Genomic DNA, 27,601 nt, shown 5'->3' on the forward strand with positions numbered 1-27,601 from the left:
CTTGCTACTTACTCCAGCAGCAGGCTTGTTAGCAGTGGCATGTCAATTATTATTATTATTATTATTATGCCTCAAACACTACAAATTTCATTCTGCATCTGACAGCAATGGAAAAAGAATACATACGCTCAGGCAGCACAGTATGGTTCAGGTCATTACATTTGAACTTATACTTTAAATTGTGGTCACCTATGTCCATTTATTCTATCACTGCAAAATCATGTGAATAATATATGTCTGTAGTATCTGTGATATCCTACATCCTTGAAAAGTAGAGAAGAAATGGTCCAAATAAAAAAACCAACACACAAAAAAAATTTTCTTTCATTTTTCCAAGTACAAACTTAGCAACAACTTGCATATGATGCACACCTGCCCTGATTAATAGTAAAGGCTGGGGGAGCTGATGGGTAATTCGCTATTTGTAGTCTTGTTCTCTATAGACTATCTTATGCACTTGACAGTCTGATTTAGAAATATCTGAGGCTGTTCATACAAAAGTCCATGACTTACTGAACTGTATTAAAAAATATGACCTCTCTAGATTCAGAAAGGACAATTTGCTGTAGTTTTGGAAGACTTTTGGTACTTATGTTGTCTACAGGGTTGCTGGATCTACTGGATGGCTTTATGCCAAACGACAAACCCAAAAACCTGAGAGTGCCAAAGTGAAAATAAAACCACATAAAAACTCTCCCAATTAAAGATGTGAAATTAATATCATTCTACATTACAATTAAAACCTTTTTTCTATTTGTGCTTCTTTTAATTTTCAAAGCACATTAATTCACAATATGTGCAGACCAACAAAGCCAATGCAATTGCAAGAAACATTTATTGAAACAGAACATAGAAAGAAACTCCCAGAAATATGCCAAAATGACTACTTTTTCCCACTCTGGAAACCAGGGAAGAAAAGAAGCCCAAATAGTCACATGTGACATTATGCTCATCTGGCTACCCTGAACGGCAGCTCTCAAAAATATGCTATGAAAGGTGGAAACCCTTCTACAATGTGTGACCCGGAAGTACAATATGCTTAAGGTTGTGTTTTCAGGCGTTTGCCAGTTTCGCAGGTCTGTGGTTAGTTCACATCTTTTTCCAGCACGTAGCATTATCGCAGTGTAAGAACATAACAAGTAGAGCTTGAAAGAGAATATTGCGTTGCTAGCGAAACTAACTGGCTAGCCAGTGAATTTAATTTGAGACGATGAATTCTGTCTCTTTTCAAACACAACTGGCCTCCATCATGGAGGTATTAGCTAATGCGGCAGTAGCAGAAATTTGCGAACTTGTAGATGATGGCTATGCTGTTTTGCACCTTGAAATATCACGGAAGCAGAAAGAAAATGAAGCCCTAAAGAGGAAATTACAAATGATGGAGCTGAGGATATCGCGGCGTTGTACCGAGAAACCACGAGCTCGGATTCGCGATGAAATAATAGGAACGGAAAGCGGTAAGAAATTTCTTATTGACATGCATGTACGTTTCTATGGTTTGTTTTGCCTTAAATTACACATTGTTTGCAATTTACATTCAATTTAAATGACGGATGTTGGATAACATCCGTCATCCGTTGGTATGATATCATTTTCCTTCACGAAATTAAGTTACTTCTATATGTTTTGACAGATCGCAAGCTAACTATTCGTTGTCTCTCTCCTGTTTCAGAGAATGCTGAGTTCCCCCCCGAAGAGAGAGTTGGCAATCCGTTGGACGTCGGTGTTTGGAAAGAAGGGGAGCCCACTATTGTGGATGTGGAAGACACTATAAAACATGACGAGGTCGGTTCTGAATGATACACTGGAGATAATGGCGATACCCAATGACAAATACATATTGTGGGACACTTAGCAGTCATGTGTAATGGTTTTGTGTCTATAGTCTAATAGGCGTGTGCTCTATGCTGACATTGCATTGGCTGTCGGTTAGAGCCTAGTCTCGCATAGCCAGACCACACTTCGTTTCAGCGCTGTGCCAGCGCTGGAGAAAGGTCTGGCTGCCTGAACCGATTATCATTCAGCCTTGACGTAGGGCGCCGCCATTTTTCCTTTTTTGTGTGAGGTAGGCACATAACTCCCGGCTGTAAACTTCCGGGGCGTCAGACACAGGTAAACAGCACATGGCTAATATCTGCTTATAGCAAGTGGCCGTCATATTTTTGGACTTGAAACAGTCGCATTTGGGGAGTTGCTGCTAACCGCTTGGTTAACAGTTGGCTACACAGATAACTGACGAGCAAAATTGGAGAGGTAGAATGTTACATGCTTGTCAGTTAACGTTAGCTAGTCAGCTAAAATATTTTGGTTAACCAGTGCGGATATGCTTAATTTTAATGTATAAACGCATTAGCTCTCAACCTATGTTTGTCGGAAACGCGATTAGCTTTTTATTTGAGTGTCAGCCTTTGATAGGTGGACGGTTTTTCTTCTCTTTAATGGGTAAAAGAAAGGGCCTTTGTGGGTCGCAAGCTGGTGAGATGGAATTGGTGGTCTAACCGCTAGCTGACTGGCGATTTAAGTTCAACATTTATATTTAGGATAGTTTGTTGACTAGCTAGTTGGCTAGCTGTAACAAATAACGTAGTCTAGCTAACGTTAACAGGTCTGTGAAAAACTAGGTGTGATTGCTGACGAGCTACAGTGCTTGTTTTGGGAACGAATGTGTTTAACTAGCTAGACTCGCTATGGTGGATTACTTCATAACGTTACCCGTACGATGTGATTTAAAGCGGCTTTTGACAGCTGTATTTCTCGTTACTTAACCGGGTTTTAACATGAATATGGACGCAACGAGGCTTAAATGTGTTCCCCCCACGTTTTGTAAGGATGATTTTTCGCTAACGTTACCCGTTTCCTGCCGCTGAGTGATGCTGTTTTCTTGTTTGCAATCGATAAAAAAATTGTTTCATAGCTGGCTAACTTAGCTAGTTTTCACGGTGCGACCCCAGCTCTATCTAGATTGCTATGAAACTTGCGTGAGGTGAAGTTAGCTAGTAGCTGACTGCTCGACTCGGCAGTAACTTTCTGGTGGGAATGTAACGCTAGATTTGATAGCTACAACGCTAACTAGAAATGCATCAGGCGACACATTTAGCTCCTAATCTTTTGTAACATGTTGACATAGCTTTGACAAGCTAATCATTGATTGGTGTGTGTCTGTGTCGATGAATGTTTCCATTTGACTTGCATTGTAGTTAAAAACAGTAGTTTAAAACACACAAATTACCACGTTAAAACAACACCCTACGCTAGGTAAACAATTAGCCCGGAAGCTGTTTGCGAGGAAACTTGGAGGAAACGCTCTGGCTTGTTTTTATTTCTTTAAACCAATCAAGCCCAGGATGCAGCGACGGTGCCCTTGCACTAAGTAGTTGGCTGTGACCCCCCATTAAACTCAGAGAAGACGAAGAACTTGTTTTGGTGGAACATTTGCACGTGGAGAGGCGAGCCCTGGCATTAAAATGGCTAAATCCCCACAAAAGAAAACGCCACATAAAACAGTAGAAGACGTATGTCGACTATGTGATACGACTTTTACTGATAAAAAAAACAAACATAACTTGATCATCGGTGCCCTAGAGGCGAAGCCTGCCTATACTTTAGCTCTGGAGGAGCTCACTGGACTCGTTAAAACCACAGACGATTTAATAGCTGTATGTAGCTCTTGCAGAACGTTATTAAACCGATATCACAGAAGCTCGTGTGAAGTGGAACGGATTGGTACATTGGTCAAGTCACTGGCGCATGCCGCTGCCAGAGTTAAAAGATGTGCCAAATCAACTCCGACTGACGATGGCCGTGTCAGAAAACGAATCAACATCGGGCATGAGAGTCTTGCGAGACGGAGTCTGGGCTTTTCCGAGGTGCGTTCACAAGTTGTTGTGGTCCTGCAACTAGTAAAATCAGATTCGATACATAGATATTCTAAATCTATGTATCATAATATTTAATCATTGGTGATTAGACAAAGGTGTATGACTATTTATCTTTACAACCATTCACCGAAAGAACCAAGCAGGCCTGCCTTATTGCACGATCCAAATCTTCGTCAAAACTTGGAATTTTCAGCGTGTAGGTTTCTAGCTCGGAGGTTGTTGTTGTTTCACGTAGCGACGGGGACTTTGAAAACGGTAACACACAGATAGCGGAAGGGGAGGAGAATTCCGACTGAAATAGTCGGCCAATGGCAGGCTTATATCCACAGTCTGTATCCTGTGAGTCAGGCTAGTTAGAGCCTGGTCATAAATGCAACAAGTATTGCCACTTAAAGCAAAATGTTAAGTATCTAAGAAGTAGATTATAGTTCTTCTTTAGAACGAGTTGTTTTGCCCCCCTAGGATATGGCTCATTTAGTTTTTTTTTTCTGTAGTAATTAGCTAGAACATAAAAATAAAAAAAAGCTTAAATATTAATACCCTGCTGAAGTGTGTGTGTGTGGGTGGGCATGCATGTGTGCACGCTGGTATGTTTGTCCTGCCATATTATAAACCTATTATAGGTACCCACATAAATATTTTATTACAAAACTTCAAAAAATGGTGTAATTATTTTTTATCAAGCTTGTGTGTGATGCTGCAACTTGGTCACATTCATGTTTCCCTTGTAACAGTGTGCAAGCAAAGAGGAAAGAAGACCTGAATCACTTGCCATTAAAAAGGAGAAGTTTGAAGAAGAGTTGGAGAGCAGTGATCCACAGGGCGGACTACATCTCAGTGAAGAGAGTATGTGATGATTGGATAAAGTGCAGCAGAATACTATTTTAGGCCTGGTATATACTCTACGCATGGAATGCAAACACCAACACAGATTCAGGACATACACACGCACTTTACTTACATACCATACATGTATTTACTGGCTTCTTCTAGCCCTGTCTGTGGATATATACTGCTAATCCACAAGGTGGCAGCCTTAGCTAATTAGATTTTTCAAAGCAGTTAACATTGGAAATTATTACTTCTTTGCTTGTCGTTGTTTGTTGAACAGTATTTGCATTTATTGCTTCAAATGGAAACGCATGGAACTTCACCACACGTTTGTGTCACATTATAAAATTTGGACTTCATATTTTGCTATGCGAGAACGTAAGAAGTGTCCTTTGAGTTCCTTGCATAGAGTATGTTACAGGCCTTAGGGTCTCTGAATGTCTCTGTGCAGACATAGAGATAAGAAGGAATGCTATAAGCATGACGCAGCCCTACTGTAGCAACATAGCAGCAACCTCACAGTACTTCCACAATAGACTCCCAGAGATGGACTCCTGTGTTTTAGTCCAGTAAATTCTCAGCGATAGATTCCTTGTCTTAGTCCAGTCAAGCCAAAGCTGCTGCCATCTACTTGAAATGCTTCTCTTAATTACTAAATAACCGGCATGTACTCCCACGTTCCTGTTTCAGGTGAATAGAGAAGCATTTCTAACTGAATGCACTTGTTCTCCATGCTGTTACTGGATGTCCATGTGTACACAGTGGTCAAATAACATAATATTAAGAAGACATTTTAATGGCTGAATATCATTGTAGTGGATTATGCAATCTCACTGGCAGATATTTATGTTGATTGTGATCTTCCCTGCAGGACCTGTGGAACCAGCTGTTGAAAGGGCTCTCATTGCAGAACCACAGACTGAACCTACAATAGACACAGAGGAGCTCACTGAGCAGCACAGCACCAGACACAGTGTTTGGGAAGATGGCACACTGGACACTGTTCTCAAGGCAGAACCAGATAATGAGACTATAAACCTCCTGGATGCAGGCTCTGAACACACAGCAGGGAGGCAGGACATTTTGGACGAGCACGTCATGTACAAGAGAGCGGGCCAACTGGACACTTTCTACACGCGGGGGTTTGCTGAAAAAGAGACCGCGAGTGCAGCGTGCTCTTACGCGACTCCGCCGGACTCCGCAAGCTTTCCAGGTAGCTCGGATTTACAGCCCATCCTCTCTGCAGGGAACGGCAAGACGCTTCCCACGTGGAACAAGATGGCAGCGTCTGAAGCGGTCCACACACAGCACAGGCGCTACAGACAGGACCGGCGGCGGGAGCGGCTGCAGCTGGCCAACGTGCCGTTTCCGCCCCAGGCCCAAATGGCTGCGCCAGAGGACACGGGTCCCAAACCCAGGGGCCCAGATGTGAACAGATGGGCCCCTTGCGATGACCGCTTCACCAAATCCAAAAGCATGAAGGCCCCTTACCGAGTCGGCACGACGAGGAGAAAGCTGTTCATCTGTACGTATTGCGGGAAGAGCCTAGCTTGCCTGAAAAACCTTAAAACGCACCTGAGGGTTCACACCGGAGAAAAGCCATTCAGTTGCGCACAGTGCGGGAAGCGCTTCGCCGATTCCAGCAACCTGAAGAGGCACCAGAGCGTCCACACGGGCGAGAGGAAGTACGGGTGCACGCACTGCGGCAAACGCTTTGCCCAGTCTGGGTCGCTCAAAGTACACCAGAACGTCCACACGGGACACAGGCAGTACATCTGTGCCCAGTGCGGGAAGACCTTCCTTTCTTCTAGTCATCTCAAGAGACACGTGACTGTTCACGCTGAAGAACAATTGTAACCTTTTGGAACTGCGAGGAACGAGTTTGCTCAGCAGTCTCGATATCCTGTAATGGTCAAGTTTCACCGAGACCATTTAGGTGCGCTTGATTCGGAGTTGACAAGCTGTAATTTCTTTATTTTCAACCACGTGCTTGCTCTGGACATTTTCATCCTAAAGGATTTCTTCAAGCAGACCATTCCAGTACAAAAATAAAGAAATTGTGTACTAATTATGAGGACCTGCATGGTGCTTATGGCCATGCCACAGAGAATACAGATCCTCTCTGCATATTAATCTCTGTTATTAGGGTGCATATTACACATCAGTGGTGCTGCAGAGGTTTTTAGGGTGTTATTGGCACAGTCTGTGTCCACAAGGTGACCAGTGAAGTTGCTGAAAAAAGGTCCTAATTTCAATAATCTAATAGTGTCATTCTATCAATTTTGTATTGTGCTCGTTTTGTTGAAGTTTGTGTCAACAAAATTGGGACAATAGTCTGAATATTATCCAACAGAACTTGGTGGATAAACATTTGTTTTTTTATTTATATTCTTTTAATGAACTTGGTATTGCATGCTGTTCCTGCCACTAACACCAACATGTTAGTCAAGCACTCTGGAAAGTCTACAAATTTGAAATGTGTAGGAACCCTGCAGTGATGAACAAGTCCCTTTAAACATAATTTTGATCAGGCCATTTTCAGATATTTATAATGGAGTGAGATTCACGTGTACTTATTGACGTCCGAATAGGTTTTGAATAGCTAATGACCATAAATCTTACAAATTGCATACATATGGACATTAAATAATGCAGTAGTTCAAATTGTCTGTCCTTAGTTTTGGTGGATCTTGCGACATTTGCGGTAACTGGTGTTCGCAAAAGTTAGCTTTCATACTCCTAGAGTTTTCCCACAATGGAGTTCCATTCAACTGGAGTTCCATTCAAAACAAAGCTATTACAAGGTGCACATTGTGTGCTTAGTTTTCTTAGGAGATAATCACGCTGTACCATATGTTGGAGAAAGAAGACTGCCCACAGGCAACCAACAGTGTCATCTGACAGGGTAATATTGAGCAACATATCAAACCTAATTTTAAAGACGCTTTTTAGGTTTTGGACACTTGCTCTTTTGCATTCGGCATGCAAGTTCTTTTGAGTGCATTTTTTTTTGCATTTCAATACTTGGTGGAATTGTTGGACCCAACATCACTAGTGGAAAATAGCATATAGAGGAGCAGATACAGAATTCAAACACATTGCATCGATATTTCTACAAAAATGGCATTGTATGAAATATGGCGGTTTTTAATATGGAAAAATTAAGGATTGACACTAATGTTAGATATGTATTTTGCCTCAAACATACAATGTAGACTTCAAAGGACACTGAGGTCACTGGGGGACCTGTTGTGCCAAAGGGAAGAAAAATGCATGGTTGAAAGAAAGCTGATATTAAAACGATTGCATAGCATGACCAACTGAATCATTTAAATGTTCTTTTCATAATTGTATATATTATTTCATAGCCTCTGGATGTCAGTATTTATGATGGTTAACATTTATACAGTGTATGTGTGTGTTTGAGTGGAGGGATGCATTATTTTCTACAAGAAGGAAAAACATGCCCTCCTTCCCATTGCCCCCATTTTGCATGGGGCTTGACATTTCCCTACAGAAAAACATTGCAATAAACTTGAAATATCCATTCTTTAAATGTCCTATTTCAATTTCAATCCATTGCCCCTAATCTATACAAAGAGCTCTGCAATAAAGCTGTTAACACTGCGGCATTACATTTCATGACTGTGTCATCCAGGGAGGCTTTCTTTAATGTCCCTGCTACAAGAACGAGGGACATTTCTTTAATGTCCCTGCTACAAGCCCTGGAGCAAGAACCACAGCAGTTGCAATTTGGTTACAAACCATGAGAGGTTCTCATTGTGTTGTCGATGAGCACGGTTGTCATTTGGCCAGGCTAGGGTTTCACTGTTTTTTGTAATTGCAATGATTTACAATCCCTTCCCTCCTGTAATTTCCTTATTCATTATAAGTCAATACCATGTATACAGCATTAAATAGCATACATATGCTATTCTTAATGACCAAAACTGCTGAGGTCATAGTGTCCAAGGTTTTATGAGACTTGAGCCTGACATTGTCTGCTTATTTTACTCCCTCTAAGTTTCGTGGTTTTGTGACAGTGGCATACACTAATCCTCTGTTTAAAAAAAAAACAGATGTCTCAAACAAAAGATATAACATTTCAATATTTATTCAATATATATTCAAGACAGAAATTACACATTTAGATGACTTGTTATAGACTTAATCAAGGAGGTCTATGGACCTAGTTCTATAAACCTCCTTAATTGAACATCTTAAAATGATTCATGGTACGTTAAGGAAACAAATTAAATCATAAAACCATACAAAGATAAATTGACCAAGATTTTAAAAAATGAAATGGTCACATTTTGTATTTTATTTTTTCAAGGAAAGTATCTGATTAAATGCAATACAGATATATAAACATCAATTTTGGCAAACTATTTTGATTGTAAATAATTCTTCGGGTCAATTTTGAAGAAGGATTTTAGGATTTAATTTTTTCAGTGCTTGCAAGCTTGATGTTTTATTCAACGTGCAAAAGCAATGTCAGACAATAACACACTACTGAAATAGCTAAGATATGCAGAAAATGTATTTTTAAGCCACTGAAACTAGTTACTATTTATTCACAAACACACATGGAGTGTTAACTTTTAAAACGAGCAGAAAGTAATTTGTGCATATATCAAAGCAGTGAAAAAAACAATACATAGAGGGTGATACATTTGACAGCAAAATGCTGTGTACATGTAGACTAGGAAAAATAATACAACTGCAGTTACCTTTGGAAACAGTATCAGCACTAACAATCAGAAAAAAATCAGTCATGGCTATGAAGCAAGTATTACAGCACTTCTCACAGAAAAAAATAAAAAAGCATACTTCAAAATACATTATCAAAATGAACATTTATTTATACAGCCTCAAAGACTAGAGATTATATCTCCCATAATATTCTGAGAAATTACATTCAGTATTACTTCAGTGCTAATAATTAAACTTTGGTGCACTACTTAAGTGCTAACAATTAAATGCTTTTAAGGCTGAATTAAATTAAATGTCCATGAAAAGAAAAAAGTGAATATTTTTGTACACAAAATGTTTAATGGACAGATGTTTAAATTAACATCTACAGAAACATAAATATAGATTTTTTAAAAATGTCTTTCCAGTAACTGAAATTCTTGTGAGTATTGATTAAAAAATTTTAAAAATAAAATAAATAAATACACTGGATTTGGCATCCACAGAAAGTTAACAGTTTCCTCTTTCTCCTCTGTAATGTGTAATAAAAAAGAATGTTTAAATAAAGCTGACTACTGGTAGCTGGTGACATTTATATCCTATAAAACTATGAACTATTAACAGTAGAATTATCTATTCCTTCATGAAATCATACTAGATTTAATATAATCTTGGCATTGTGGAGGCCCAAACATGTTTTTTTTTCCCATTTCATATTACAAAATAATGAGCACAAGTAAAATTCTCAATATGCTAGTGCCCTGTGCTAAACAGGTTCCTTTTTAGGTTTATTAATAGCAATAAAATGATCTATAAAGAGTAGTCAATAGCATATAAACCCCTACTGAGTGCCCATTGAATCAATACCTCTAATTCATTTAAATACAAATAAGTGCCATCTACAAAGAGTGATATGTTCTTAATCGCCTCGATTTAGCAAGAGCAATCCCTGTCATTCCAGCACTGAACGACTATTGGCCCTGCTTTACATATATGAATCCTTTTGGTGCCTTCGTCTCCTCTTCCTCTATTACTTAACAAGAGGATTGGGATTAAGCTTATTGCAATGATCAAGCATTCAAACTGGTATTTAGCCCTATTCTGGTAGCAGGCACATTGTGGCACTGAGGACAGTTGTCCCTGCATTTCTCTGATAAAGGCACTATACCTGTTGTTTTTCCACAGGAAAAAAATAAACACCTACTTGCTATTCCTTAATTACTGTACATTTAAACACCAGGTATTTTCACAGTGTTAACCTTGACCCACTGTGAGTGTGTGATTGTTTTGCTCATATTTGGTGTAGTGTTGCAGGTTATAATTCTGTTTCTACACTTTTATGAGATTTCCCAAAACAACAGGTTATGTTATGGCATTTTTTACAGACCTGCATGTCTGAGATCATTGTATGTAAGAAACTAGAGGTAAAAAATCTTGTCATGTTGGAGTAACCATAATTGCCAAGGTATTCTATCAACAATAACACTTAACATTTAAGAGTGCAATAATAATAATATACTGTACTTCAAAATATTAATTACTGAGGTAAATCAACCTATCCATTGCAAACTGGATAACATCTAGAATTGGGCATATTTTAAATTCTATTCATTTGAAATATTGTCAGTGCTCCACTGATCTCAGCAATGCCACAAAAAAAGTCTTCCCTTGGAATGACACCATGTGCTGAGACCATGTGCATCCTACATGCATTTCACCTACAAAAACGTAAACACATCACAAACACTTTCTTTTTTCTTTCTGCATTTCTTTTCGCTCTGTTCATTCTTCTTCCGTTTCTCTCTCCTACCAGTCCACAGTCCTTGATAACAAAAGAAGAATTAAAATAAGCATATTAAATTGTGCAATAATATCTTGTGTCTTTGCCTGTGTGCTTGCACGCATGTGTGTGTGTGTGTGTTGCATGCATGAGGGAGATGGATTTACAGAAATAAAATAAATAGGATTTACTTCACCTCTATTCATTCCTTGACGTGATATCCTAAAAAAGGCAACACAACAAAAATCAAATGTAATTTCATGGGCAAAAAGCCATCCCATCATCAACAACTATTTAAATTGAAATTTACAGACTTACCTCTGTCTTGGCTCTGCGCCACTTCCCCGTGCTCCTGAAGGTAGACTTTGACAGGACTGGAAGAGAGAGAAAAAGGTTTTTTGATTGAGGGGTTTGATTGGAAAAATGAAGAGTTTGGAAGCATGTGTTTCAGGACTGCTTGAATGGAAATATCACATCAGAACTTACAGATGGAAGATAGAATCAAAGTGAAGATGATGGAAGCCACCGCCAGTCCCCCCAGCAGCCACCTGGAGAATAATAAGCAAAAATCTATTCAATATAACTCAGTGTAATTGGTTCCCAATTATTCTATATTTATGTGTCATTTCTTGTTATCCTTGAGTTACTTTGAATAAACCTTACTGTGAGGTTACTGAAAACTAACTGACACTTGGGATTTTTACAAAAATAAATTACTTGTTATCTTTAGTATATCAATAAAATTGAGATTGATAATAATGATACTAAATGGTAAAATGTTAATATGCCAAGCACACGCAGCAATTAAACCATAGAACATGTTATTTATGTTGCCATAGTCCTTGTTGTTTTCCCAAGTAGCATCTAGTCAAACTTTCTGCTTGCAACACCTAAATCACTTATGAAGTTGCTTTCTGTATAGCACTGTATTAATTAGCCCATATATGCTACTTTCTGAACCTCATGTCTGCTTCTTATATTCATGACCTTTGACTGTTTAAGATGACGTTGTCTTGTTGCCTGGTCTGGAAATTACAGGACAACAAAATCATTGTGATGTTAAAGTACATTTTAATTGTCTTGTGAAGCCTTTGTTTTTACATTCAGAAGGATGTTTGTTACCTTGAGAACACGGCAGTAAACAGGCAGACAGTCAAGATGATGAACAGAAGGGCTTTCACAATGGCAGAATCTGCAAAAGACGTTGTTGATGAATCACATAACCACAGCATCACACAACAGCAACCCTCCAGTTCCTCTTATTCGTTTGAAGAGATTGAACTGTAAGGGAGAGTGGTATCAGTTTAACAGGGTGGGTTACAACACCTAATTGTCTCATCAGGTAAGACTGATGTGATGAAATTAGGTTTTAAAACCTGTGGCAACATGTCCCAGGTGTGATTGTACAAATTAAAATTTTGAATTTGAAATGAAAAAAAGTTGAATTTGAATGAATGGGGGCCATATTCCTGGAATGCTTCTCTGTTCTCACACACTGGGACCCGGACAGCTCATGGCTGCTACTCACCTGTTGGCTGAGGGGGATGGAGGCAGCAAATCTGGGCAAAGAAAGGTGAGGGAGGCGGGACATCCAGTAAGCCTCCCAGTGATTGGCTGAACTGCTCCTGAGAGAAGGAAACATCTGCACATGCTTCCTCCTGCAGCCAGAGCTTCTGGGAGGGCTTGTTTGGAGGGGGTGGGACAGGGTTGTGGTCTGGATTGTTAAAGGACATAAAATGGCCATGTATCTCATTCCACACTAAAACAACACACACTGCGTAATCTATTACACAGCGTATCCTATCTTGATATACAGCAAATTGTGACAAACCAAGACTGATTCATTCTAACTGTACTGTCTACATGTCTAAACTTTAGCTATGCAATTCTATGCCTTCTCTTGTGAAACATTTTTTTAAAAGTTTATATATGCACAATGACAATTCTTTCTTAAGTTTGCAACTGAACAATAAGCACATTGTACTGACAATAGCTAGCTGACAGTCATATTTAATCCAATTTACTACCACATTTGAGTTAAAGTAATGAAAAAACCAGCAATAATTCCATAATTTGCATAACTGTTACCAGTGAACAGTATTCCAATAATTCCCTAACACTGACTACTCTAATTATGACAATCATCACAAAGAAGAGCATTATACACTCATTACATGTTACTGTACATCATTTCTACCAGTTTGGCTTAACCTCATGCAATGTCCAAGTCAAGCATACCTCCGACATTGCATTCTACATGGAATATGTTTTTACACTGCCAAAATATTTTTTTTCTTTGTGAAATGCAGTTCTCATTGTTTATACTGACATTGACTACTGTCAAGTAAAAGCACAGGGTATAAACACAAGAAGGGTTAAGGAGTCATAAACTCAATATCACCCATTGATAGTCCTGAAAACTAATCTGCCCACGACAAGCACCTATGCCCCTCACCATAAGTGAAGTTGCAGGTGTCATCACCCGCGAGCACACTGTCCTCCACCCAGGAGGACTCAGCGAGGGGGGGGTGGCACACCCCTCCGAAGAGCCTGCGGTCCAGCCAGGACTGGCAGGATTTGGTCATGTTGAACAGGCTGGCAAGGGACCTGCGTGGCCTCCGCCGGCGGCGGAATATCCTGCGCAAGACAGAGAGAGACACAGAAATGTGTGTTTTTCAAGATGGAGGAATTTATCTTAATATGCTACATTACTGATTTAGGTACCCTTTCCCAAATTTAGATAGCTTACATTTACGCAATTGTTACAGCAGATTGGTTCAGAGGAGCCACGTAATTTCATTACACCAGACAACTTTTAGATGTGCAACAAAACCATTTCTGCTGAAGCATGTAAGAACTGCATGATCAACACAAGGTTTCTGTTATGGCATTCCCTGCAGAAAGCCATATGATGTTTAGAAGAACAAAGCAAAGCCTTTCTTGTAATCTTTCAACATTTGATTCCTTTGGCAACCAAGCACACAACTTTGCTTGTAACACAACACCGACATTACTAAGTGCCAAAGAATTTTGCCAGCGTCAGTGAGCCTGCCTCATGTAGACAGTGAATGTGTATCTGTGATCCAAATGTTGCCTTACTCTGATAACTGAGCCCCGAGCTAATATGGAACATGGCACAGCAGTGCTATCTCACAGCTGTCAGAGACCTCCCTGCACCCTCTGAAGTTATGTAACCATGGCGACCATTACCATATTCTTAGAAATGGCATTTAAAAGAGGTTGACTGAAGTCACTGTAATAATTCCTTTTTTACAAGGTTAGACTACAAGCTTAATCAGGGCAGTACCAGAACCCTGCAGGAGCTTGCGATGAAGCTACTCAGAGTTGAAATGATGAACCTGTTCTGGAGTTCTGCTCTACGACTTGTGCTGGACAAACTTGTCTTTACCCAGCACTAGTCCTGTGCAGTTGTTGATCCTAGATCTTACCTGACCAGGTTTTCCTTATAGGAGATGTTGGTTTTGGAAGGGGTGAGGGAGATATTGCCCTCATCGTCACACACAAAACTGTCCTCTGTCAGCACATAGTAACCGTTGGAGAGGAGGCGGGGGCTGCGCCGGCAGGAGCAGGGGGATCCAGTCAGGGGGTTGACGGAGTAGCACTCGTACGACGAGTCAGGGGACAACAGGGACCGGCCCAGTCTACAGAGGACAAAGACTGTGGCTGGAAAAGTCTACTAGACAGAGTATATCTCAGGCTCCAAATAATGCTTCTACAGTGATTTAACAGAACAGACATATTATATGCAAGTCATTCCTACTGGCTCACAAACATTTTGTACCCATGATCCAAACTGCAAGGGAATGTATTTTCTGTGACCCACCCCTTATTAAAATACAGCAAGTAATTCCCAGGTCTGAGTTTAGAAAGCCTGCTTTATAATGTCCCTGACAATAGGAGGGTGCAATTCCTTACCTATGATATGACTGGTCAGTGGCTGGAGCTTTGGTTTTAACTGGTGAACCTGTTAAGCCACAGAAAAAAGCAGCATGATTTCATTGTAAAATGTTATATTAGCAAGATGCACATTAAATTCCAGTGCTGAGAACGTTACGTACTTGTAATGGCTCCAGAGAACAACAATGACATGTCTGTAGCAGGCAGATAATATTGCTTTGGGTTATCTGCCATGGGGGTGTACTTCTCTTGTAGTCTGAAAAAACACAAGCAGTCAATAAGCTGAGTTCAAGTCACGTCTCAATGTTAAGGCCAGCGGCTTTAAAAATATTTCTGACAGGTTTCAAGCAGGTATGGGACAACAAGGCTTAATGAACTCCAAAATTAGCAATCATGTGCGACAGATTAACTTCAACCACCCATAGTGTTTTGCAATAGAGTGGTTTAAAGTAAAATTATAAAATTAATATCTTTACTAGTATGGAAAGCTGGGAATTCCACACTGAGAAAAAATTCATAGCTTTTTACATTTTTTTTTTTTGCTTTAATGGCAATGAAGCACTACTGAAGCTGACACTCAAACTTTCACCAACACAGATACGTACATACAAATCATAATTTTGAATCATTTGGAAGAAACTGGTCATTGGTCTGTGCAAGCCTTGGTTGTATTTTCATTACCACACCACTATCAGCCTGTCTCACCATCATACTGATGATTTTACCAATTGGCAAATTCAGCTTTAGGTACATAGATAAATATTTTGGACATAGAAAAGCTGGAAATAATGGAATCTAGTGCATGTTCACAACATGTTGACTTCAAGAATTGAATATTCAAGAGTATTTGCCATTCTCATTAAGACAATAGACCACGGCCATCACTTTCAAGTGCTTGGCAGATAAATCACCTAAGCAAAAGTTGGTGGGAGAATCCGTAGTTTTACAGTTTTATGGCTAAACAACCCATTCGCTCAGTTGAATATGTACTAGATTACTTACATGGCTCAGTTAGGATTTAAATACACTGCCTTCTAATCCAGACATCAGGGCTCCTGCCAGTCTGGCAGCTTTGAGCACTTTAAAAACATTGTCTGAATCCTTTGGTTACCATAAAAGTATCTTGTTTACAACTTCAAAATCAGTCATTGAAAGTGTTGGGTCTCAAATCATGTTTCAGAGCCATATTTAACACCCCATTAGCTGCCAGGCTAAGCCAGTGAAAAAATCTTGGCAAAGGTTATCAGATCCTGTTGCATAATGGGTATAGAGATTAAGTAATTCCAGTCTATTCTCAGAGTTCTATATCCAGTCATGTATGGTATCTGTGAAACTTACAGTAGACTGAGAGCGCATCACAGAACTTGGAGCAAACTTGGAGCAAATGTGGCCATTTAAGTTAAACTGATCCAAACAAAAGTATTTATTTTTCCCTACTGTGTTTAATAAAAAATCACTTTAAAATAATAATAATGCTGTAACACCATTTAGCTTCAATAACATCTAAGAGAAAAACAACATGTATATCTAAATACAAATGCAACATTAGGTCTGTGTTATGAAAACTGTGCTGAATGGACAACGTATCACACTTTTATCTTAATTCACACAGTACAGTGTTTTGTAAAGCACTGTACTGTGTGAATTAAGCAGAATACAAAGCAGAAAATGAAATGACCAAAACTGGCCTGAAAGCATATCATGCGAAGACAGATGTAAAACTGAACATAAACTACATAACTGTACTATACTATTTAACTATCTGCCAGCCACTTGCCCATCACATAAATGAAGAGTGCAGTGCACATAAATACTAAAACCTCTGAAACTGTACGCGGTACATGGTACTCCCACCAAGCTGGTGGACACAAAGCTAAATGTACTGGAATAGCTATTTTCCTGGAATATCTAAAATACAAATAAAACCACAATCCTACTCACCAAATCTCAGTATCTTTTAAAAGAAGAATTTGGCTACATAAAACACGGTTTCTCAGTGCAGTTATGGGGATTGAATGTCTCTCTTGTTGGGAAACACTTCAGCTTGGTGACTGCGCATGCCTTTGTCACTGATAATTTTTCCCACACAACAGCAGATGTCTGAAACTGCTCAGCCAAAACCCTTCTCAGCACCACAAGACCAGCCCTGCAACAGGGCCCCCATGATAAAACTTCCCCTCAAAAACACGAACACTCAGAGACACACAGATGTTAAAAAAGGAAAACGGAAAAAAAATTCCTGCATGAGGTCATTTTCCTGTTAACCCATGGCCTACCAGACTCTCAAAAGGTACAATCCTCTTTTTAGATTATTGACTTCATGGCTTTGCTTCTTTATCAGAACAGACATGCTTAGACTTAAATGAAACTGCCACCTCAGAAAACATTCCCATGTTAAGCTTTGTGGTTTACATTAATTTATGTGACTGTTAATACTTCTTGCAGACATGCTGCTTTTAAGGAAGAGATAGTTTAGCACACATATTGTTTCTAGACACATGAATAACATGAACAAAGCATGCAAGGAAATTCAAAGGCTGTACGTATATCTACATATGCTACACATGTGTAGATGCACATAAACACTACCACGGTTATAGAAATTAAAACAGATTTGAAATTTTTAGCTTATGAGAATAACACTCTTGAAATAATTCTTAAATTGTTATAAGGAAATGTTTCCTGGTCATCTTTACTTGTACATATAATATCCAGCCTATCTGCAGTCAAACCACCATTAGGTCTGCGGGTGCATTTTGTTCCTTTGTGACTGTAGAATCTGCCTGGAGCAAAGCATTGTGGGATCATTCTGGAATGGGAAAACCTTGAGACAATGGAATCTCTTGTTACTGGTGACTTTAAACAAAACACAAGTAGCTATACAGTCACTGTGTAGGTGGACCTTGGTGGACATTTCAGAGAGAATGAGCTGAAAAGCCTCACCACTACTGTTCTACTACTAATGTAGTGAGCAGTGACGCCAGTTGTGTTAACAATAACCACTATTTGTTCACGCACAATTCCCTACCAATTCCTTTGTTCTTGCCATGATGTTCTCCAAGATGCCATGGATAAGCATGCCCTAGACAATAAAAATAATAATAGCTAATGTAAACTGCCACAAGATACTAAAAGCAAACTTTCTCTGTGAACATACGTCAACCGCTTAACTATCTTTACATTTTTTTTATTTTTATATTACACTTACTATTTTTACAAACATTCATTATCATGCTGCAGGACACCTGCAAAATTTGAGCTCTGCTTCTTAGTGGAGCTGTCCACAATTAACTAATTTACATACAAGGGTGTCAACCAAAATCTCAAGTAACCCCTTGTTAATTACCTCTGATATGTGAAATGACATACATAATGGTCAGAGTAATGAAAAGATGGTACAGTGGCTGAATCACAGTGACAAGCCATAGTTAAATCGTGTTCATTGTATTTGAATGATACACATGCATCCATTCTTTACGAGTGACATGATATTTTGTTTTTGCCGGAGCAGAAAAATGTTTTGACGTGATGCAGTGCACCTGTCTTGGGTGAGACAGAACAGTGTTTTGACTTTTAAGTCGTGAAAAAGTAAGGGCAGCTGGACAGTTAATACTGTAGAGACAGTGCCACCCTTTGTTTCGCACAATAATTAGGTCTGACTACTGGCTGCTGCCTGCTGGGATCATGTGATCGGGGAACTGTTTGTTTTCAAATGGCAGAGGAAGCCTGACCCCCCCCCAAAAAAGCTTTACTGTGGATAGATCTCAGTATCTCAGTACAAGATTCCTGTGTGCTCTTTTAAGGGGATGTCCAGCCCCTTTGGCCAACATGTTTACTGTCATATATATACATATATATATCCCTTTTGTAAGGGATAGTTTGTTTCCAGTATGTACTTCTAATATCAGAGTTTCTGTCAAAAAAATGTATCTTTGCATTGTGCGCATTAAACAGCTATCATTATGGGGCAAATCAGATATTTTATCTGAGGTGTGGCGTCAGCAAGAATTACGGAAGCCTTGCTGGTTTCACGGAAGTGTCAAAGGAATTCGCGTTTTGCTTCTCTTATATCCTCCACGTCACCCCAAAGGCATCAGCCATGCTTATAGCAACACAAAAAAGGAAAAATGCACACAGCCATATAACAGCAACAACCGTACAGCAAAGCTATTATATATATATATATATATATAATAACGGGACACAAATAGACACAAATACAAAAAGTTAAACACGTCAGATAAAATCATTCCCTAATCTTCAATGAAGTAAAATATATCACTGTTTATATGGACAAAATCTTTTGACATCCCTCTTACACGATGTCTGAAATGTCAGATTTAAAACACTTAATTTATTAAAAGCGATTTCTGACTCACAATCTTAATGTTCAGAAAATACACTATTTTAGAATATCAGTCTCAACAAATGGCATTCTTTACCACTTGGTCTGCAATGTGCCTGGTTATACTAGCCTATATGTTGCTGTACATCACTGAGGTCCGCTCGAGCGAATTCCCCGAGTTGTCCAGACTGACTGGTCTTCGCAACAGAAAGAAAAAGCGAAATCAGCACAGCATAATTTCTCCAATAATTAAATACACTGTAATGAATACATGTATATATTTGCTGTGAATATGGCAATTAGCACAGTACACAAAAGACCTTAAACTGGAAAAGCATTGGGCATATTTCTTAAATAACGGTAATCAAAATGCGCCCCAATTTGGTGAGCACAAATGCAATATACAAATATTGATTTTCCATTATAGAAAATAATATTTTACACACACTACTTACGTTTAATCGTATCTGAAGCCGTTCTTACAGTTTTAATTAAACAGATGTCCTTGAAAGAACAATAGGGAACGATGGTTACTTCAGTCCTGCCCAGAACCCTTCTTCTTGATCGCGTTCACAAGTGGAAAAAACAATGCTCGTCTATTATATGCATTCAACATCCGCGCGCTGACCTACAATTCTAGCGCATAAACTGTTTTGGTTATGTTCTTGTCAGACAATATGCTTTCTGCTTATGCCTGGGAGCCGCGCCTACTTTTGGCTATCTGGAAATTCCGTATGGTCCTAGTGCCTGGACATATTGGCAAGAATCCTAGTGAGACAAAGCAGCATTGGACAGTGAAAAGGAAGTGGATACACAAACTTGGGATCTAAATGTGTGGGTCTCTGGATGAATTGCTGGTACGACCTAACGCCTCGCCTGTGCATGAGAGGTGAATAGGGTATCTTAAAACCACTAATTCCAGCCAAGACCATTTGATGAAAAGATTACCAAGGCGTAACTTGGCAGGATGACATACCTGCCATCCCAATCTATCCCAGTTGTAAGCAACCCTGTTCCTGGATATATACTGTCTACTGTCACTCCAAATCAAACAAAGCACACCTCCTTCAACAGCTAAAGATCTGCATTGAGCAGTTAATTATTAGAATCAGGTGTGCCAAATTATGGTTGAAATGATCTCCAGGAGTTGGTTACCACTAATCTAACCTCTTACTCTATGCAAACACTGAGCAATGCACTACACAGCTCAACAGGATGAATTACTTTATTTTAATGCAAAATCCAACTAAACTTTGCCATGCATTGTGTATCTGTCCATAAAACTACACACGTTTTCTTGGACAGAACAATTTTGGGATAAATTAGGATTAGGGCTAGGTCCTATGAGCTGGGTGTTAAGTGCCCAATAATTAATGGGCATGGAAGCCATTAAGATTCTCTCTCTTTTTTTTTTTTTCCAAAATACAATCTTTTGTGTTTATATGTATTTTTATTTACATTAGTCAAGAACCCCTATTTAAAGCCAAAATCCACTCAGAGACATAAAATCATGCTACATCATGCATGTAAAGGAAATCCACATAGCACAGCAGTTTTTGACTTTCAGCAAGCAGGACAATTAGAGCTGCATTCTGTTTGCCTGAGGGTTTTAGTCTGAAGCCTGTATCCAAGCAGACACTATTAACCTATTTATATTGCAGAGAAAGGCAGACAGTGATGTCACAAACTGATGTTCCGTTGCTTTGTCAGTTTTGGGTGACCCCCGTGCGGTTCCTTTGAGTAGCATTCATATTACTTGCCCAGGGTGTGCTGCAGTCAACACTTTTGGCATGAAGTTCCAGACAGTACATGACAGACAGTGAATTTAGGGCATAGCCATTTTGCTAAGTACTTCCAAATTGCAGCTAAATTAGATTAAGGGATAACACACTGTGAGGTCTAATTAAATAGCCATTCATTTAAGATATACTTTAAAAAGCATGTTAAAATTTTTAATTTAAAAAATAAAAATGTATAAATATATTCTACTCTTATTAATTTTATTATTAATAGCAAGAGTGACTCAATTGAATCTTTTTCCTCTTGTAAGTGATAATAGAGTAGCATTAATAATCATAAGGTGAAACTGTGCGCCACTTTCATGTTCATACCATTTTTTTTTGGTTGACCAGTCTGCCTTGGTAAAGCAAGATTAAAATCTAAAAAATGTGACAAAATGGATATAACAAAAGTTTACAGTATTAAAATTTTATGAAATGCTGAGCTGCCACTTTTGATGCAGTTGCCTTCACTTCATTATTTTATTGTCAGTTTAAAATGGTAAATATTAAATGTGTAAAACAAATGCTTCTTATCATAAGTCTCACAGATGACATATCCAATGCCACCTGGAAGAAATAAATCTGACTTTATCAAACACTTCTTCAAAATGACTTGAGATAATTTAAATGAGAGCCACATTTAACAGAATTGAAATGGTCATTTAAAAGATAAACGGTTCTATTTGCAAGTGTGCCCATCTAACAAATGTACAAATTAGTCAAGAGATCTTGAATCATTCTGTTTAGTACCTCTCAGGTGAATTTGTGCATTACATGTGAAATCCAGAAAACGTCCAAGTTTCATATTGAAGAAATATACATTCCAGGTTCTCCACATATAAAGGACACATTGACAGGAAAAATACAATGTTTCACATATATGGTTGGCAAGCATAAGCATCTCCTAGGAGTGTTGACATCCAAATGAGTTTTCTTTTCATTAAGCACTCTGTGACCTCTAGTGTTGTATCTGGTTAAAACCTAATGTATCAGAACAGCTCTCCATTTAATTCACATTCACATATAATTCCAAAAAAAGAAAAAAATCTCATACCATATAATCATTTTTGTCATCTTTTATTAAGAAAGTTCATGATAGAAAACCAATTTGTATTATTTCTACCCAGTGGTAGAGCCCAGAAATGCTATAGTTACTGTATGCATACACATATAGGCATTCACATGTATATTCAGTATTACCAGTGGAAAAATAGAGCTGCTGGAGGAGATTTTATTTGATAAGTACACATAGGTCTGCTTTAGCATCCTGGAAAAAAAAAAAAAAATGTAAAAAAAAAAAATACAAACCTATAAATATAGCCCACAGGCATACATGCACACACGCAAGCGCACGCACACACATACACACACACACACACACACACTTTTTGCCCTGCATTACAAAAGGCTACATATGGATAAATAATGAAACATAATATAACATTATGACTTTTACAATACAACAACTATGAATACAATAAAGCTTGAACATTCTGTATTCATACATTAATATCCACCAATGGCAGCCTCAGGGATATTGGTAGCGTGCATGTCTCTGGTCATGTTTGACTTCTCCTTCAATTTGGCCTGCAGCAGTGTGTGCTCCACCACGCCCATGCGGATGTCCATCTGAACAATTTCCTGTTTCAGTTTGGTCAGGCTCTGTTTGATCTTGACCACCGGGGCTGGAAGAACCATGGAGACAAAACGCATCACATAACTGTCACTGACACTTTTCTTTCGTCTTTATTTCCCTCACACAACCACCGTTTGTGCACTTTGTATGCAGTCAGTCTCTTACCCCCGTCTGTCATGCTACTCCCCTTCTCCTCCATCTCCTGTTTCACCTTTTCCAGGTCCTCACTGATCTAGAGAGACAGGACCATAACAACATTTTTATTTCTCCATTTTCTCTCCAATTAGGTTCATTTTTTTTTTTTCAAGTTTCACATTCCTGTAACATTAGCCTGACACTTAAGGTCTTGCGGGCAGTTTGTTTTGTTAGTCAAATTGCTTTAAAAATATTTTACATCTGTGTAGATACACGTATATGGATACTCTTGCATTAAATGGAAACACCAAAGACTTCTGTTAGGGGGCAATGTATTATGTTCAAGCTGGCAAGCTAGCTAACACGTTGCTTATCAGCACACTGTTCACAACTACTATACTTGGCTAGTAGAAAATGAAATCAAACTAGTGAATTCTGAAAATGATGCATTTCTCTCAATGTGGCAGTGGGATATTTGAGCACATTGCATGACTTTTCCATGAGCTTCAGGGGATGGAACTTTGGTATGTCAGCAGGTTCTGACCTCAGAGAGGACTCTTGTCCTTTCTGTAACGCCGCCACTTCCTTGCTGGTAGCGCTCCTTGGCCTGGAAACAGATACAACAAATTCATTTAGGAACTAAGAATTGATTACGGGTCTCGTTTTCATCCACCATGACAAAGTGAGAAGAGACCTAGTCCTAGGGTCATCAGGACAATTAACCCCAGTGTTCTTAACACTTCATACACCCCTCTGCCCCGGGATGGTTCGGCGGGCCTGCTACCTCACTCAGCTTGGACTGCGCAGAGCGGAACTCCTGGATAAGGTGCTCCAGCTGGTTGTTGATGTACTTCTCCCTGCTGCCAACCTTCTCCAAAGTCTTACTGATCTCTTCCTGCAGTTTGTTGAGGTAGCCCTGGAGAACAGTGTGGGTCATGAGCAGATGCAGCCAAACGCTGTGTTCTGAAGCACACGGTCTGAACACCCAGGCTGCACTGTACCTTGGCTTCCTTCAGTGAAGACTCAATGCCCTCCTTGTGCTGGTGCATTTGATCAACGTGTATTCTCCAGTCCTGGAAATGTAGATTGAGATGTATTGCTTGTAACTCCAACTATACCATAGTATTATATCACTTATTCATAGCAACGTACAGTATAAAAGGATAACTGCATTCATCCGATTTACGAGCTATAGTGTCAGAACTGGCTAACAACATTCCCATTAGCAAAGGGCAGCTGTCACCTTGTTGTCCGTCCTGATGGTCACCTTCAGCTGCGGAAGAACCCGCTCCACTTCCAGATTCCACTCGGCCGCATCTGTGTTTGACTCCAAAATATCCTCAGGTTTTGAGGATCCATTAACTTCCTAAACCAAAAGACAATCATCTCTAGGGATTTTACCCAAAGGTGTTCATATTAGTTATGTTTCTTGGAATCAGTTAGTAAACCCGTGTAATTAAATGGCATTACATTCATTTAGCAGACACTCTAATCTCGAGCAACTTGCAATGCAGTGTTTTGGTTGCACAGGCATGGAGACCTTTTTACAGTACACATGCTTTGAGTGAGCCCTCTGGTAGGACCCCGGTTGAACAAGAGGCCATGCAGTAGAGAGAAGTAGTACTGGTGAATGAATCATTTACCTTGGCCCTTTACCTTGATATTGGCATCAAATCACATTATTTTGGTTCATTCTATAACCAACTTGATATGCTTATAAACTCACATTCTGATTGGTCCTCGCCTTCAGTGCATCAAGATCAATGAGATCATCCTCCTCATAGTCATCAGGTTCTTCCTTTAAAGGGGAAAGTACAGACTTATTAGTGTTCACAGTTAATATAGCTTTTTCTCCAGTGACTTACCAAAAACAGGGCATTCACTTCATTAGCTTAAATAATCCATGCTTTCTTTCCTATGTAAGTGCACAAGATAAATCATGGCAAGAAACGCCCTGTCAGCATTCCTTTTTGGTTTTGGACAATGTTACTTTTTTAATGTGCAAATTATTGGTCAAGATCTTTCACTTTTTTTATGCATAATTTATTTGTCAATATGCAATATTGGGTTACACTGTTAATGTAGTGTGTCTGTTGATGATGTCTGTCAATTAAAAATATGAGAATATATATTGCTGAAAATTTGTAAAAGTTTCATGTTATAGTTCATGTGAACCCAAAAACGCTACGATAGAACAGAATTATTTTTAATCTACTTTATAGCAGAAGTGTGATGCATGTGACACACACAGTCATTTCCTCCTCCACTTTGCTCAGCGTGAGCTCAGCATCATCCTCCATGACAGAATCCTCCTCCAGCTCCTCTGTGGGATAGCACGGTCTGGAATAGCCCAAATTATGTGATAATCCGTAATGCAATCAAGTGGATTCTACTGTATTATCATTAAACTACATTATTTTGCCTTTATATGCAGATTTAACTGAGAAATAAAAATATACAAAGGTACAAGTAACACCAGTGACAAAAATGACATATTACAATATGTCATACAATATGTCCCCCCCCCTTTCCATTTCTTTATTTTTGTCACGTTTAATTTTTAAATAGCCTACATCTCGATGCATTGTGGTGGTCCCTTCAACACTTTACAGACCTTTACATTCTAAATGTGGCCATACAAAAAGACAAACACATCGAGTTGACAGCGGCCGTAAACCCAAACCGATCACAGTTGCTGTCACGTGAAGGCACCATCTAAGCCCTATTTTGAGCCAAGAAAAACTATAGAGACTATAGAGACTACAGTACAGGCAACCACTTACCAACTGCCATATGGAATGCAATAATACTGAATTTTGGTTTTAACAACATTGCATGTTTGCATCTAACTCACGTCTAGCAACTGCTTGAATGTGATAATGAGTGCTAGAGGCACTGCCAATGATACCATTTACAAGCAGAGCGGTGTACACTTACTTCTTCCATGTGAAACTTTTCTTTTTCAAAGCTTCTTCTGCCAGACGATCTAGCACATAGCACACGTGTTCCCCTGAGCCAGCTTTCAGCTTTGAAGGAGGGAAATCCACCTTCCCACCCTAAATCCACAAGACATTCTTAGGTAGGATTCTTTAGCCAGCAAAACGTCATCAGAAAAATAACACATCGCAGCCTTCAGATAAATTAAATGAAAACTGAATATTATCATTACCATTTATTCGTATAAAGAGGACTCGCACTGTCACTCAACTTACAAACGCTCGGAGCTCCGCAAGAATGTTTGCCACGGTCGCGTTGGGATCGTCGTATTCCTGCGGCTGCTCAAACGGTCTACCCGCCTCGTTAATGAGCCAAGATGCAAGGATTGTAAACATGTAGAATTGTTCGCCTGGGTTCGAAGTCATGTAGGCGCTTGAAGCGAAGTAATGTCTAAGACCAAAGATACATTAATAGGATTGCACATGTTACATCGCCATTCGTAAGTTCATTAGCTAACTAATAATCATTGGCATATTTTTTTTTAGCTAATCAGACACTGCATCAGCTCACGTAACACAAGAGATCGAATAACTAACTAGTTAGATAGCTGGTCAGTAGTTATGGAAATTAGGGTGTCTGCTTTATGATGGAAATAGTGATTAATTCGTTTAAAATGTTAGCTAGGCAGCTGACTAATATAGCATAGCTATTTACACATTGCTCTGAATTAGTTTTGGTTGTACTTAGCTAATGTTCACAATACCTGGAGAGAGCTTTCATATTGTGTTTCTCCAGAACTGCCTCCTCGTAGTCCAGAAGCTTCAGTTTATCTAGCAGATCCTCCATGACAACAAACATCTGATAAGCAGCACCGGGACCCCGCTCATCTTCTTCCCCTCGCCTAGTGTCATCTGTCATTTCGCCTAACTTAACTATGGCGGTGAATTATATTTAAAAAAATAAAGTAATAATAGCTAACTTACAAGCTATAGGATCAGACGTTAACTACCAATTCGAAAAGTAGACCTGATGCTGAGCCATCTAATGTGTCCGCTTGTCTTCATACGATTGAAAATCCCGGAAATACACGAGAAAGCTCTGTTCGTATCCAGGAAGTTGCGTTAACCATAGCAACCCATTGTACGCGTCTGAGATGGTGCGTCCACTTAACTGTATGGGTGCGTCCATAGACCGTAGGGGTGCATCCCGATATTCGTAAAATGTATCCGCCTTTCCTCCACTACCACCTCCCCTGCTCCGTACCCCTGAAACCGCTCTTTGTGTCCGCCCTCCCTCCAGTGTCCCAATATTTAAGGAGACGAGCAAAGCGCACAGAGGTACTGTATATTGGTGGAGCGGCTTCAAACTAGTCCCCTCCCCACCTTTCCTCCACATACTTGCTGGGTAGAACACGAATGGTAATGGGTAGTGGAGGAAAGGAGGTGAGGAGTAATGGGTCGCACCCGTGGACTGGACTGGAAACGTTCTGTGGAGTGGGACAGAACTATGTTTCGATATTCTGCTGCCACTCGTTAGCGAGATAATTTATTGCAACATGATTTTATATAATCATGGAATATTCTATTTTCTGTTATCTGTTTGAAAATGCTTGTAATTTGGAATTATGCATGTTTTACTTTTTAATTTAGGCATTTAGCAGATGAC

At 39.3% G+C, this 27,601-nt stretch overlaps 3 protein-coding genes across 5 annotated transcripts; 1 reads left to right on the plus strand and 2 right to left on the minus strand.

Annotated features, from left to right (window-relative positions):
- The first annotated feature begins 1,011 nt into the window (after positions 1–1,011).
- On the plus strand, positions 1,012–8,351 carry LOC135261036 (zinc finger protein 181-like). Of its 2 annotated transcripts, XM_064346883.1 has the most exons (4): positions 1,012–1,457; positions 1,673–1,785; positions 4,613–4,724; positions 5,581–8,351. In XM_064346883.1, the coding sequence occupies exons 1-4, from the start codon at positions 1,211–1,213 to the stop codon at positions 6,564–6,566; spliced, it is 1,458 nt and encodes a 485-aa protein (XP_064202953.1). In that variant the 5' UTR covers positions 1,012–1,210; the 3' UTR covers positions 6,567–8,351. The 2 variants fall into 2 exon arrangements, with proteins under 2 accessions (XP_064202953.1, XP_064202952.1); XM_064346882.1 differs by lacking the exons at positions 1,012–1,457; positions 1,673–1,785 and adding an exon at positions 2,271–3,866.
- Positions 8,352–8,807: 456 nt separating this feature from the next.
- tmem71 (transmembrane protein 71) lies at positions 8,808–20,440 on the minus strand. Of its 2 annotated transcripts, none has more exons than XM_064346891.1 (11): positions 19,903–20,440; positions 15,264–15,358; positions 15,121–15,169; positions 14,634–14,846; positions 13,640–13,821; positions 12,713–12,898; positions 12,307–12,376; positions 11,671–11,732; positions 11,503–11,558; positions 11,381–11,406; positions 8,808–11,226 (listed from the first exon to the last, which is right to left on the minus strand). In XM_064346891.1, exons 2-10 carry the CDS (start codon positions 15,334–15,336, stop codon positions 11,383–11,385), a joined length of 915 nt encoding a protein of 304 aa, XP_064202961.1. In that variant the 5' UTR covers positions 15,337–15,358; positions 19,903–20,440; the 3' UTR covers positions 8,808–11,226; positions 11,381–11,382. The 2 variants fall into 2 exon arrangements, with proteins under 2 accessions (XP_064202961.1, XP_064202962.1); XM_064346892.1 differs by lacking the exon at positions 19,903–20,440 and adding an exon at positions 17,044–18,896.
- A 1,849-nt stretch (positions 20,441–22,289) lies between these two features.
- On the minus strand, positions 22,290–27,076 carry ift57 (intraflagellar transport 57 homolog (Chlamydomonas)). Its single transcript, XM_064346893.1, has 11 exons — positions 26,700–27,076; positions 26,212–26,386; positions 25,937–26,055; positions 25,249–25,339; positions 24,726–24,797; positions 24,243–24,365; positions 24,001–24,072; positions 23,784–23,915; positions 23,544–23,606; positions 23,030–23,096; positions 22,290–22,913 (listed from the first exon to the last, which is right to left on the minus strand). The coding sequence occupies exons 1-11, from the start codon at positions 26,852–26,854 to the stop codon at positions 22,735–22,737; spliced, it is 1,248 nt and encodes a 415-aa protein (XP_064202963.1). The 5' UTR covers positions 26,855–27,076; the 3' UTR covers positions 22,290–22,734.
- Positions 27,077–27,601: the final 525 nt, after the last annotated feature.

Source organism: Anguilla rostrata, chromosome 8, assembly GCF_018555375.3.
Source record: "Anguilla rostrata isolate EN2019 chromosome 8, ASM1855537v3, whole genome shotgun sequence".
In the NCBI taxonomy this organism is placed as follows: Eukaryota; Metazoa; Chordata; class Actinopteri; order Anguilliformes; family Anguillidae; genus Anguilla; species Anguilla rostrata.

Coding starts and splice junctions, on each gene's coding strand:
- tmem71 (XM_064346891.1), bottom strand. CDS start 15,336: ATGGCAGATAACCCAAAGCAATATTATCTGCCTGCTACAGACATGTCA. Junction 12,899..13,639: donor CACCTGCAACTTCACTTATG/GTGAGGGGCATA, acceptor TTAACAATCCAG/ACCACAACCCTGTCCCACCC. Junction 12,377..12,712: donor CCATCCCCCTCAGCCAACAG/GTGAGTAGCAGC, acceptor CGTCTTTTGCAG/ATTCTGCCATTGTGAAAGCC.
- ift57 (XM_064346893.1), bottom strand. CDS start 26,854: ATGACAGATGACACTAGGCGAGGGGAAGAAGATGAGCGGGGTCCCGGT. Junction 24,366..24,725: donor AGGCGAGGACCAATCAGAAT/GTGAGTTTATAA, acceptor CTTTTGGTTTAG/GAAGTTAATGGATCCTCAAA. Junction 23,097..23,543: donor GGACAAGAGTCCTCTCTGAG/GTCAGAACCTGC, acceptor CTGTCTCTCTAG/ATCAGTGAGGACCTGGAAAA.
- LOC135261036 (XM_064346882.1), top strand. CDS start 3,465: ATGGCTAAATCCCCACAAAAGAAAACGCCACATAAAACAGTAGAAGAC. Junction 3,867..4,612: donor GGAGTCTGGGCTTTTCCGAG/GTGCGTTCACAA, acceptor CCCTTGTAACAG/TGTGCAAGCAAAGAGGAAAG. Junction 4,725..5,580: donor ACTACATCTCAGTGAAGAGA/GTATGTGATGAT, acceptor TCTTCCCTGCAG/GACCTGTGGAACCAGCTGTT.